Source organism: Cynocephalus volans, chromosome 10 (assembly GCF_027409185.1).
Source record: "Cynocephalus volans isolate mCynVol1 chromosome 10, mCynVol1.pri, whole genome shotgun sequence".
Taxonomy (NCBI): Eukaryota; Metazoa; Chordata; class Mammalia; order Dermoptera; family Cynocephalidae; genus Cynocephalus; species Cynocephalus volans.
Genome location: NC_084469.1, coordinates 4,553,604 through 4,566,445, shown reverse-complemented (window position 1 = coordinate 4,566,445; position 12,842 = coordinate 4,553,604). Strand labels below are relative to the sequence as shown.

Here is a 12,842-nt window from a genome sequence, read left to right as displayed (position 1 = left end):
CCGGGCTCCGGTTCAGAAGCGCTCTGGGCGCCTGCCACGGTTTCCAAACTGCACCGCTTCCTTGTTCGGCAGAAAAGGACTTTCAGATGCTCAGGACAGCGCCCCCTCCCCCTAACGCCGCCTCTCCCGCTCCCCACCTCTGGGAAGGCGCTGGGGGTGTGGCCAGGGGCCGGTATAAAGTCCGCGGGAGCCGGTCCCGGGCAGCCTCTTAGGCCCCTGTCCCCCCAGCCGCCCGCCTCCTGCCTCGGCCGGGCTGAGGATGCGGCGCAGCGCCTCGGCGGCCAGGCTCGCTTCGCTCCGGCCCGCTTGCTAACTTCCCCGGCTCGGTCCCTGTCCGCCGGCGGGACCGCCCCGTTCCCGCGCGCCCTCCCGGTCGGGTCCTCCAGGCGCGCCCGCCGCCGTGTGCCCCCCGCCGCGCGCCCGCGCTCCCCGCCCGCGCACCGTGCCCGCGCGCCGTCCTCGCCCGGTCATGCTGCCCCTCTTCCTCGTGGCCGCCCTGCTGCTGGCCGCCGGGCCTGGGCCGAGCCTGGGCGACGAAGCCATCCACTGCCCGCCCTGCTCCGAGGAGAAGCTGGCGCGCTGCCGTCCCCCCGTGGGCTGCGAGGAGCTGGTGCGGGAGCCGGGCTGTGGCTGTTGCGCCACTTGCGCCCTGGGTTTGGGAATGCCCTGCGGGGTGTACACTCCCCGCTGCGGCTCCGGCCTGCGCTGCTACCCGCCCCGAGGTGTGGAGAAGCCCCTGCACACACTGATGCACGGGCAAGGCGTGTGCATGGAGCTGGCGGAGATCGAGGCCATCCAGGAAAGCCTGCAGCCCTCTGGTAAGGTACCCCTGTCCTCCCAGCGCTCATTAGCGCGCTCCCCTCCCAGCAGCTTCTTCCCCACTCCAACGAGGCAGGCAGGTACGTGGCAGGGCCCGATTGGCACAGGACAGTCTCAGCCAAGGAAACTGGTAGCCAGTCCCTAGCAGCCTGTTGCCACCGTCAAGGGGGACTCTGTCCCATCCCTCCATCTCAAACCTCTCACGGGTGCCTGTTTGGGAAGAGGGGTCTCAATGGTAGGCCTGGCTGCTGGTGCAAGAGGGACAAACGAAGTGACCCGCTGCAGTCAAATCAGCCGTCTAGGGCCAGAAAACCGGAGGATGGGGTGGGGGTGGGGTGTGTGGTGAGCAACTTTCTGTTACTGATCCAGGGTCCGCCCTTACTCTGGCCACAGGAGAAACCCTAGGGGTCTGAGGAGCAAGCAAGGTCCTGGACTTTCCACATCGTCTCATGGTGGAGTGGGACATACAAATTAGAGGGTCTTTGGGGTTGAGGGGCGTCAGGCTTGCCTTTCCTCAAAGTCCCGAGTCCACTCACCTTGAGGTCTCTTTGCCAGGCCTGGATGCCTCTGCCTGCTCTGGTATATAGGCATCCTGCTCCTTCCTCCTGGCAGGTGCCATTTGAGGTGGCAGAAGAGAAGTCTTGGCTCCTAGCCCAGAGCTGCAGAAACCTCGTGGGTGTGGGATAGGGAGTAGAGACGGGGGCGGGGGGAGGAGAGGGAGGTAGGGGGTGGCGGTGTGTGTGGGGGAGACTCTCAGAAGGCTCTTTGCCTTAACCTCATTCTTACACTTTCTCTTCTTCCATTTCTCAGTGAGCCTTTCTCAGTTTCTCCTTAGAATCTTTCTCAGTCTCTCTTGTTCTTTTGTTCTTTCCGTCTTTGTCTCTCAAGCTCTAGTTTCACTAATAACGTTCTTGAGTTCTCTTTTCCCCAGTGTCTTCTGCCATGATCAGTTTGTTTCTTTCTCTACCTTATTTTGTTTTCTGTTTCTGTTGTCCTGCTTCTCTCACTTTCCTCTGGGTCTCTTTCTGTTGCTTTCTCTGTGTGTCTCTGTCACTGTTTCTGTTTCTTTTCTTTTCTTTTTTTTTTTTTGTTACTTTTAGGATCTATCTTTCTGTCTGCCTTTCTGTATCTCTGCCTCTATTTTGTTCTCTCTGTGCCTCTGTCTATGTCTGTCTCTTTTCCTGGTACATGAAGCTTCCATTGTTGCAGTCCGGATGCTGGGATTCCGGCCCCAAGCTTCCTGCCCTGGGTCCCAGACCGATCCACTTCCTCAAACCTCTGCAGCTTGTTAGCCTGAGGAGAGCAGGATGCAGGGAAAACAGGAAGGAGGTGGACCCCAGGGGTCTGGGCCTCGGGCCTCTCTGCTCTTCCTGCCCTTGGGCAGGGAGAGATGGGTCAGCAGAAAACATTCTTGGAGAAATGCCAGCCTGGCACCCAGCACATATCTGGGAAGGGGGGGTCCTGGGGGAGTAAGTAAGTCACTGATCTTGGGGCACATATGCCAGTGCCTTTGGGAGAGGAGGGTACAGAGACTGGGAGTGAGAGCTCCCTGAGTACAATGGGGCCACTTTCCTTTTGAATCTCCATCCTCCACTTGCCAGCTGGTATTTGACACCAGATAAGGATGGCTGGTAGCCTCCTCCTCTCACCATCTTGAACACAAGGCAAAAGCCTCAGAGGGTCTTTTCCACTGGTTGAGTAGGAACACCCCATCCTGCAGTGGGAGAAAATTGGATTCCCTAGGACTTTGGCGGGGGGACATAGCATGAATGGTTTGTGATTGTCCTGTGTACATAATACAAACTGGCTTTAAGAGGTGTCTACATTCCCTTTGGATTATAGAGCCAGGGTCTCTAGCGCCCTCCCTGCCTTGTACTCCACCCATGTAGTGGATGTGGATATCTGGAGAGGGAGAAGAGGAAGCCCAGGAATCCTGGGGAAACTAGGCACCTACTTGGCAAGTTGTGCCCGTGCCCTCTCACATCCTAGCCATCACAGAAGTACTCTGCTGTCACAGTCTATCGCACATTGCACATGTGAAAAGCACCCCCTAGAGTTGTGCAGCAGCCCTGCAGGGTCTCTAGTGAGCTCAGATGAACAAGGCTCAGCCCCTTTCCCCACTATCCTCTTTAGCGTTACACTGTCTCTTTCTAGGTTCCAAGGCTTGGGCCCTCTGGCCTGGGAACAGTTTGGTAGAGGGTATCAGGCTATTCTTTCTACCTTTTCCTCTTGGGGCTGAGCTTCAGCAAGTGGCCACTTGGCATGCCCCGTCCCTTGGCCTGCCTTGGTCCAGCTGCCTTCTATTTGTCCATTGGGCAGGTCTCCCTCTTCCATCTCCAGCCAACGTCCCCTTCGCCATCTCAGCTTTCCACAGACAGCCAGGTTGTGGATTAACAGCGCTGAGGCCACCAGAGGTGGGGGTGGGGCATGTGTATCAGAAGTCCACAGTTAGTCATGTGGTACTGACCCTCAACTCATGGAATCTGGGGGAGTGGACAGTGGGAAGATCAGCATGTGGACAGGGAGTTCCTGAACTGGGCTCTGGGTCCCTCTGGGACAGGGTTAGGGAACAGGGAGCCGGGGTTAATTTTTAGTCAGCGCAGTAAATATCGTCCCCCTTTCTTCAATACTGGGAATCCAGTCATGTCATGGGAACAGGGCCTTCCCAGAAATTCTTTTTTTTTTTTTTGGGTGGCTGGCCGGTAAGGGATCCGAACCCTTGACCTTGATGTTATAAGGCTGCACTCTAACCAACTGAGCCAACCGGCCAGCCTTCTTCCCAGAAATTCTGAGCCTTGTGGGAGGGAAGAGGGAGGACCATGCTACTTACCATTCTGTCTTTCATATTGGCAAAGCCAGAATTATTGGTGCCTCGGGTATCAGGAGTCTTCCCACTTAAAGACGTACTTGTAGGAGCTGCAGAGATAAGTCTCTCCTCCTTCCCCTCCACCCAATCTACTTCAGTTTCCTCATCTGTAGAATGGGGATGACAATAGGACCTGCCTCACAGGGTTGGGGTGCCTGACATGGAGTAAGAGCTCAATACATCGGAGGGATGATGGGGATGGTGATAAAGAAGCTGATGCTGGGACTTTGGGGGACAATAGGGCAAGGGAGCAAAGTTGGGGGACATTCAGAGGAGTCGAGGGAGGTGGGGTGGACTTTGGTGACTTTTGCTGCTGTCAACATGGGAAGGGCAGCTGAACTTGGATTATCTGACTCTATAGTTGAGGCTGGCAGCATGGCACAACCGTGAGGGAGACACCCTTGAGCCAGACCTCAAAGAAAGCCTGGTACCCAACATGGGTGGTCTTGACTTCTCCAGCCAGGGTCCAGAGGAAGAAGGAAAAGACCTTTCTGGAAGGGCAGGAGGGTGACCCTCCGGATCATGGCTGAAACTTCTGTGTCTGGGCCCACTCAGCTCACAACCTGGGGTCTCTCAGGAGGCAGGGGCTGGAGTTGAGGAGAAATTATGGGGGTGAAATCAGGCAGCAGGAAAGAGGAAGTCCTCCAACTTTCACTATGAACTTTGAAGCCAAAATTTCACCATGAACTTTGTGGTGCCAAAGCTGTGCAACCTCTTCTCTCTCTGGGCTCCTTCCCTTCCTCTGCTATTGCAGCAAAGACCAAGGATTTCCCTGTGGCTGGATATCAGTTGGCCTAGCTCCAAGCAGGGGGCTGGACGAGAAGATCTAGCCTACCTTGGAAACCCCATCTCCCAAACCAGGTTTTCAGTGGTCAGACCTTTTGAGGGGCTAGGTCTGACTCCAGCTCCTGCTCAGAGGGGAACCCATGGACATTGGGATTTTTCCAGAGGGCACTCCCAGGATGAGCAGCACCAGGTGGCTGGAACTCCTGGGCAACCAGGAAGGTAGCAAGTATTCAGCCAATTTTAGAGATAGGAAGGTTAATGTTTTCAAGATACTCAATGCTACAACCCCCCAAACCAAGTGCCCAGCGGTGGATCCTGGGGTGAGTCCTCAGTCTGCCACCCAAGCAAGGCTGGCCAAGGAAAAGTTAGAGATTAAATGGAAAGTCAACAAAACATGGTGCAGGGAGACTGGGCCTATATTTCTGACCAGGGCAGGGTCAGAGTTCCTGAGTGCATGTGGATGTGCATGCATGGACCAGTGTGTGTCTGGACACGTGATAGTATACGTTTGTGATTCTTGGGTTCCAGCCTCTCTGTGTGTGAGTGGGCAGATGTGGATTTACTCTGTGTACCCATGTCTCAATGAGAATGAGTAAGGTGCTACTCTCCCTATCTGGTGGGTTCTACTCTAAGCTTACACATGACCTAGGGATAAGTGACCTGGGCAGTGGGGAAACTAACGAGGGGAGGCCAGGCAGGCTGCTGGCTCGGCTTTTTCTGGATAACCCTTTCTGTGTGGCATGGGGTATACCAATGCAAGAACATCAGCTATGCTCCTGGGCTCACCCTATGCCCCATGTAGCCTCAGTTTCTGTGAGTGTATCCAGTTGTCTTTAACGGTAAACATCCCTAATGTCCATTAGTCATCCCCTGAGGGTCAGTCATTTGTGAACTTCGACTCAGAAACTCAAGCCTGGAAAGCATAGTTGTAGTCAAGCTTCTACTCCATATCCTTCTAGATTCTTGAGGCCTCTACCACTCTCACGCTCCACAACTCTGGGGGTGGGGTGTGGGGGGGTGCTCTCTACCTCCCACAGTGGCCCTTTTCTTTAGAAAACTCTTCTTTACTCCTTGCATTTCTTGAACCTGAGAACATTCTGCCTGTTTACCAAGATAAACAAGGGTCACTGTGCAAAGTACTGTTTTCTCTTATGGTCATTAAAAGAAAGCAAACTCAGGAAAATAAAGACTTTCCAGGTTGGGAGGTTGCCCCCCAGAGGTGGTGCCCTGGGCTGTGGTAAACAAGTCTTGGTGATCCCCTATAGCCTTACCCAGGTAAGATGGTGGGGACTTTGTTCACATCTCAGCTCAGCCTCTGTCCTTCCAAGATTTGGTTCTAATCCTTTTAGGACTTCCATTTCCTCTTTCTCTCCATCCCCCAGCTCCAGCCTACACCTTGAAACACCGTGACACCATCCACAAGCCTTGTGGCTTTGTGCAAGATGGGGGGAAGAAGAGAGGGGGTCACTGGCCAGTCTGGGTCTTTTTAGCCAGAGAGGTTCCTTGGGAGGGTCTCCAAGGAAGGGTCTGGAGCCCAGATCTTTCTCTGGTTCCTAACTGAGAGCTCAAGGTCCATCTTTTTGTGGTTCCCTTGGCACAATCCTGGTTTCCTGAAGTTTATCTACCTCTTCTTTTGCTGCCTACACTGGCTGGGAAGTCTTGCTATAGTGTCTTCTCTTAGGTTGACTCTCGGGAACTTGTTGTGGGACTGGAGTCCCCTCTGGTCTTGAGGGTTGTTAAATGTGCAGAAGGATGCATTATATCTGTCTGCTACATTTATTCCTTCCCTTTGATTCTGCTTAGAAGCCAGCCTTCCACCTGTGACAGAATCTTGGTGACTCAATTTTTTAAATAACCTTTGGTGTGGAATCTTAACAAAGACTTTCTGAGGATCTAGATTCCTCCTTGCCTGGTTTCCCTTTATCCACATGCTTCCCCCTGTACCCCCAAAACTAGGAGAATAGAAAGAAAACCAACCCCCCAGCTTTGGCTAGGCGGAAAAATACCATTTGACCCAGAGGCAGTTCTGGGACTGCTGCCATGCATAGAGGAACCTGCTAACTCCTCAGGAAAAAAAATCCTGACGCAAACCAGATGTAACCTCCTGTCTGGCTGCCAACATCTGGAATGCTGGCAGGGGCTTTGCACTTGGGCCGGGAGCAAGCTCCAAACCTGAGCATTTCAGAGGTGCCTCTGATTGGTGAAGAGGTCTTCCAGTCTCTTTCTCCAGTTCAGCCCTGTATTCCTGTTTTGGCTGCCTGGAAGGAGGAGCAGTGGTTACAATTCTGGGACTTCTGGAGGGGGTTTTCTTGAGCTCAGATAGAGCTTTCAGGAGATCCCACAGAGAGGGTGAGGGTCCAGCCTCACTACTTCCATCTCCAGATCCCCGGTGCCCGGGCTCTGGGCAACAGACATGGGCTTTGGATGGGGTCTGAAGTCTAAGGATGGGAGACTTCCAGGTGGGGGACTGAAGGGATATGAGGTTGTTCTCTTGGTCTTGGGGCCACACAGGGTGTTTTACACACACACACACACACACACACACACACACACACACACACACACACACACACACACACACGCACGCACGCACGCACGCACACACACACACACACGCACACACACACACACACGCACACGCACACACACATACACACACACACACAGAGGCTTTCTCATGCAGGCATACACAGCAACTCCCACTTCTTCTCTCCCAGCCAGCCAATGAGGAGAGCCTTTTGGGCCAGATTTCTCATCACTCATGGAAACTCTGATTCTGGCCATTTGGAAGAAGGTCAGCAGAGTTGACAGCCCTGGGGATCCCCTGGCTGGCTCTGCCAGATGCTACAAAGAAAAGGAAAGGAGACAGGAAGAGTGAGCAGATGGAGAGGGGGATGGTGGGAGGAGCTGAGTGGAGGGGCCAATTCTGACAGGGAGCCCCTCTGCCTGCCTCAGACCTCCCTGCAGCGCCCAGGGTAGCCTCCTGCCACCTGGGCAGCTGTAGCTGGTGACTCATCTGGGGCTTGGTTGGGGTGAGGGACAAGTCAAGGACTTCAGGAGGAATGTTCTCTTGAGTAGGTCCGGGGGAGTGGAGAGGAGATGGGGTCTGCTTTCGTTTCTTCCTGCCCCCTCAGGCCCCTTACTCTTCTCCAGTGCCAGGCTGGAGAATCCTCAAGAAGGAGGGAGCATGTGGGAAGCTGGAGTGGTGTGACGACCTGTCTTTTCTGGTGCTGACCTCTTCTCTCTTGGCCTGACTGTAGACAAGGATGAGGGTGACCACCCCAACAACAGCTTCAGCCCCTGCAGCGCCCATGACCGCAGGTGCCTGCAGAAGCACTTTGCCAAAATGCGAGACCGGAGCACCAGTGGGGGCAAGATGAAGGTCATTGGGGTGCCGCGGGAGGACACTCGGCCTATGGTGAGGACCTCTGACTCACAAATGTGCATGTGCACACACACACCACCATCAGATCTGAACCATGTTCATTCAGCAAACATTCTTTGGACACTTACTGTGTGCAAGATGGACCTAGTATGTGTTATCAGGCCCAGAGAGAGTCCTTATTCCTTTCCTTGGAATTCCTTTTTCCTCATCCGTTATATACATTGGTACAGCAGAAGTGATTGTTAAATACTGAAATACTTCTGTACTGGTTTGTAAAAATCAGTTTCCCCAAGCCCCGTGGGTTCTTGGCCCATCTCTTGGATTCCCTACCCCAAACCTTCTCAGTAACTAAAGGGTTAATGCTGGCCAGAGCATGGAGCCTTGGGACCTTGCTCCAGGGTCTGGCTAATGTCCTTTCTGATGGGTGGTTCTGAGGAATCCTGCCTGGGTCTTACAAGTTGTTAATTGTACAACTGTCTATCTCTCCTGCTTAGAAATCATCCCCCTTTCTGGCCTTCTCCGTAGGTTTCCACAGCCCCTTTCCCCCACGAGATCCCCTCATTTCATGCCTTCCTTTTTAGAAGCTCTTTGGCATGAGATCCCCTCAGTGTCCTTCTGCTCTCCCTGCCAGTGTTCCCTGAACCCTGCCCTTCCTTTCACCTCACTGGGCCCTGCCCAGCCTCCAGGCCTTGACCTTCAGGTCCCCGTTAGCTCTGACTCCAGACCTGGTCCTCCTGCCTCTCTTCCTTCTGCCAAGCAGTTTCATTCTCCCTCCTCCAGCCCCAGGGCTCTTGCCAGAGTGAGCTGCACCGGGCGCTGGAGCGGCTGGCCGCCTCGCAGAGCCGCACCCATGAGGACCTCTATGTCATCCCCATCCCCAACTGTGACCGCAACGGCAACTTCCACCCCAAGCAGGTGGGTCTCCATCTTCTGCACACTCGGCCCTGGCCTTAGCTCCAGGGGCATTCCTGGTTCTCCACCTGAGTGTTTAGGATGGAGATCTCAGGAAGGATGAAACTCCGCAATCCAAACCTAGCCCCTGGGAACCTCCCTAAACCCTAAAAGCCTCAGAACCTCACTCATTTCGGAGATGAGGAGACCAAGACCCAGAGAGGAATAAAAGGGCCCAGCCTGGCCTACAGTCACGGAGCCAGTTAATGGCAGACCCCGCCTCTCCATCCAGGGTGATTTCCATCACCTCTGGATTCACCATCTGTAGTGTAGACCTAGCACCCCTGCCAACCTCTGGCTCTCAACACTCTCTCACTCACCCTACTCCATTCCTGCGACTAGTTTCCCCATCACTGGATGTCTGAGGTTTTATCTGGGAATGCAGGGCTTTAAGTCATGAGGAGTCCAGGAGGAAACTCATCCTGCCCCTTCCCCCAGACTGAGCAGCAGAACCACCTGGACTACAGCAAGGATGGAGGTGAAGCCAGATCTCATGGCTGGAGACAGGCACTTTGAGTGGAAGCAGAGGAAGGAGGGGGTAGGGAGAAGACATAAAGGCAGTAACTTCCATATTCCCTCATGCTCTTGGATGAGGTCCCCTGACAATCTCCCCGGAGGCTGGGATGTTCCGCAGGGTTGGCCTGCACCAGCCCATTTCTGGTGTATGTGGCCAGGGTGCTGGATTGCCTTGTGCTGGGTGTGGCATGGGGAGCCCTGGCCGGGATCCCCTTCTGCGGGTCTTTGGGGGTATAGACACACAAATCTCCCACTCCATGCACTATAAACCAATGCACAACATGGGCTGCCACTCAGCCAGCAGAAGCCTAGCTAGGCTGCCCCTGGGTCTGCACATCCCAGGATGGCATGTGGAGTGTGGAGATGTGTGATAAGTGGAGGACCAGAGAGGGCTCCCCGAAACCAATGCTCAGCCTATCTCCAACCTTTATCCCAACACTGGTTTTATCCTTGTCCCAATTTTTTAAAACATTTTCCTGTAATTAAAAAAAAAAAAGATTTTATTTTTCAGAGCAGTTTTAGATTTACAGAAAAATTGAGCTGAAAGTAGAGTTCCCGTACTGCCCCCCTCATTTCCCCTTATCATTAACATCTTACATTATTAGTGTGGTATATTTGTTGCAATTGGTGAACCGATATTGATACATTATTAATAACTAAAGTACATAGTTTACATAGGATTCACTGTTTGTATTGTAGATTTCTATGTTTTCTTCCCCAATTTTTATCCCAGTGAAAGTTCTGAAACTTGACCCTTTATCCCCAGACCAGTGCTGACCCTTGAGCCACCCTCACTCCAACTCTAATTCTGACGCCAAAATATTTGTCTGCCCACTTCTCACCCCACTGTCTAATTCTGACCCAATCTCAGGAAGCCTGACTTTGACCTCTATCTTTATCCCAATTCTGTTTCTGACCTGGGCTCTAACCATCACCCAACTCAAGTTTTAGTCATAATTCCTAATTCAATTACAACTGTTATCTTGATTCTACCTTAACCCCAATTTGGATCCGGCTCTTAACTCTCATCCCATTCTTAAAGTCTCAACCCAATCAGAACACATACCTGAAACATCTCTAACCCAGCCTTTCAAATCCAGCTGTGCCTTTAAACTCCAGGGCCTTCTCAGGGTCTTGCTTCTGAAACTCTCTGGACCTTTCCCTCTTGGACAAATTTCTCCCTACTCCAGTGAGCTCAGAGGAGCTATGCTCACAAGAGATCCTCTGCCCTCAGAGGCCTTCTTGGAGCAGCCACTGTCTGACTTGGGGGCTCAGCTGGGATTAGGGTGGGCTGCCTGGGATTTCTCTTTTCCTGCCTGGGAACTGACCCCTTGTGCCCTTGTCTTGACAGTGTCACCCGGCCCTGGATGGGCAGCGCGGCAAGTGCTGGTGTGTGGACCGGAAGACCGGGGTGAAGCTTCCAGGGGGCCTGGAGCCAAAGGGGGAGCTGGACTGCCACCAGTTGGCTGACAGCTTCCGAGAGTGAGCTCTACCAGCAGGCAGGGGGCTCAGTGTCCCCTGCTACCCCCATGTTCTGGAGGCTGCTGAGCTGACCTGGAGTGGAGTCTGGGTCTGAGTCCTGGCTCTGCCTCTGGCCCAGAAGTTTCCCTTGGGGTGTGTATGCGTGTGTGTGTGAGTGTGTTTATGGGCATGGGTGTGCCCTTGGGGTGAGCCAGAGCCTGGAGTGTCCTTTGGGCTTAGATAGTCCAAGAGGTCTGAGAATGGCAATGGGGAGCCCTGGTGTGTTTCCAAATTGGTCTTGGACCCATTCACTCATTCCTCCATTCACCCATTCATTCATTCATCCAGCCATCTAAAAACACTTACTGACCACATACTATGTGTCAGCTCTAGTTTTCAGCCTTGGGAGCTGTTACTCCGACTTCCTCTGATTTTGGCATGTGGGGCCACTCCTGTAAGGTGAACACAATCCTGTGGGAGAAGCAAAATCTCATTCCCAGAGTCAGAGAAGAGAGATGTGTACCTTGACCATCATCCCTCCCCTCAATGTAGACAGAGGATGGGAGCCATAGAGAAGGTGAGGGGTAGCAAATGGCTCAATGGTCAGGAGACCCAGGCCCACTCCCAAATCTAAGGCTTGCCAGGGTCCCCTCTGTTCTCCTCCAGGAGGGAAGGGCCTGCAGAGACAAGCCCACCTTTGGGTCTGGGTGCTGTGGAATCTGCTGGTTGCCTGGCAGCTGAGACCCTGCTGTGGGGGAGGGATGGGGCCCATCTCTCTGAGCAGTCAGGGTGGGAAGAAAGAATGCAGGATTGGACTGAATGTGCCTCATGGAGAAGAGGACCCATGTGCTGGGGAATGAGGGGGCTTGCCTGGGTCCTGTTCCCTACCCCATTTGTGGTCATAGCCATGAAGTCACCAGGATGACCCCATCCTTCCAGTGGCTCAGTGCCTGTGGCTCTGCCTCCTTCCCGTATCTCCTTCCCCTACACCTTCCACCCAACACCTCCTTGCTCCCCTGGCCATTTTCTGGCTTGACTGGATGGAAAGAGACTTAGGAACCTACCAGTTGGCCATGATGTCTTTTCTTTTTCTTTTCTTTTTTTTAACAAAACAGTACAAAACCAAAAAATGTCCAGATAACTGTGTTTGGTTGATTTATTTACAGTTAGAAACGGGGGTAGAGAGGGGGGAAGATTTTGGGAGGTGGGCACCGTGTGTATGTCAGGCACCTGTCTATATGTAAAGGACTGCAAAGGGCAGCCAGCCCATCCTCCTCTTCCCTGAAGCCTCTTCCTGGGGGGCTCCCTGTCTCCAAAGTCTGGGTTGTCTGTGCTCAGACTCCTGGTGGGCAGACAATGGCTTCTAAAGGGAGGGAGTGACCAAGGACAGCCCTGTTGGGCTAGAGTTGTTTCTGGAGTCAGCAGGTATGTGGAGCTGGGGCATTTCCTAGGGCATCAGTCAGATTGGGTTTGCATCTAGATTTTATTTAAATCAGTCGGGGGTGGGACAGTGCCCCGCACTTGGGGAAAAGGGGTAAACTTCTACATTCCACAGCTCTGACTGCCTAGTTTCCTGACTGGGGGTTTGTGCTGAGATTTGATGCTGAGGCATTGGGAGTGGGGGTACTCGACTTTGCTGTGGACTCTCAGTGCCAGCCTCGGCTTCAGAATTTGTGCCCACATGGTATGACTGGATTCTTGGCCATGCCCCAATGTCCCCCGCCGTACCCCCCCATGTGGGATGTGTGTGTGTGTGTACGTGCATGTGTGCTCTGTGTGTGTGTGTGTGTGTGTGTGTGTGTGTGCAGGGGTGTGTGTGCTGATCCTTTGAATGGAGGCCCCTTCCTGGGAGATCACAGGCAGCTTGGAGACCCTGGGCACCAAGTCCGCTGCTTTCTGGGGGCGTTCCATCCTGTCTGGCTGTGTCCTGGATTCTCAGCCCCTCTCCAGTTCCAGAGGTGCTCCCAGGCTTCACTGGCACTTGTGCTGTCTGCATCTCTGGCTTCACTGGCACTTGTGCTGTCTGCATCTCTGGCTTCACTGGCACTTGTGCTGTCT

At 53.6% G+C, this 12,842-nt stretch overlaps 1 protein-coding gene across 1 annotated transcript; it reads left to right on the top strand.

Annotated features, from left to right (window-relative positions):
- The first annotated feature begins 219 nt into the window (after positions 1 to 219).
- On the top strand, positions 220 to 11,925 carry IGFBP4 (insulin like growth factor binding protein 4). Its single transcript, XM_063111467.1, has 4 exons — positions 220 to 818; positions 7,732 to 7,889; positions 8,637 to 8,771; positions 10,675 to 11,925. The coding sequence occupies exons 1-4, from the start codon at positions 470 to 472 to the stop codon at positions 10,807 to 10,809; spliced, it is 777 nt and encodes a 258-aa protein (XP_062967537.1). The 5' UTR covers positions 220 to 469; the 3' UTR covers positions 10,810 to 11,925.
- Positions 11,926 to 12,842: the final 917 nt, after the last annotated feature.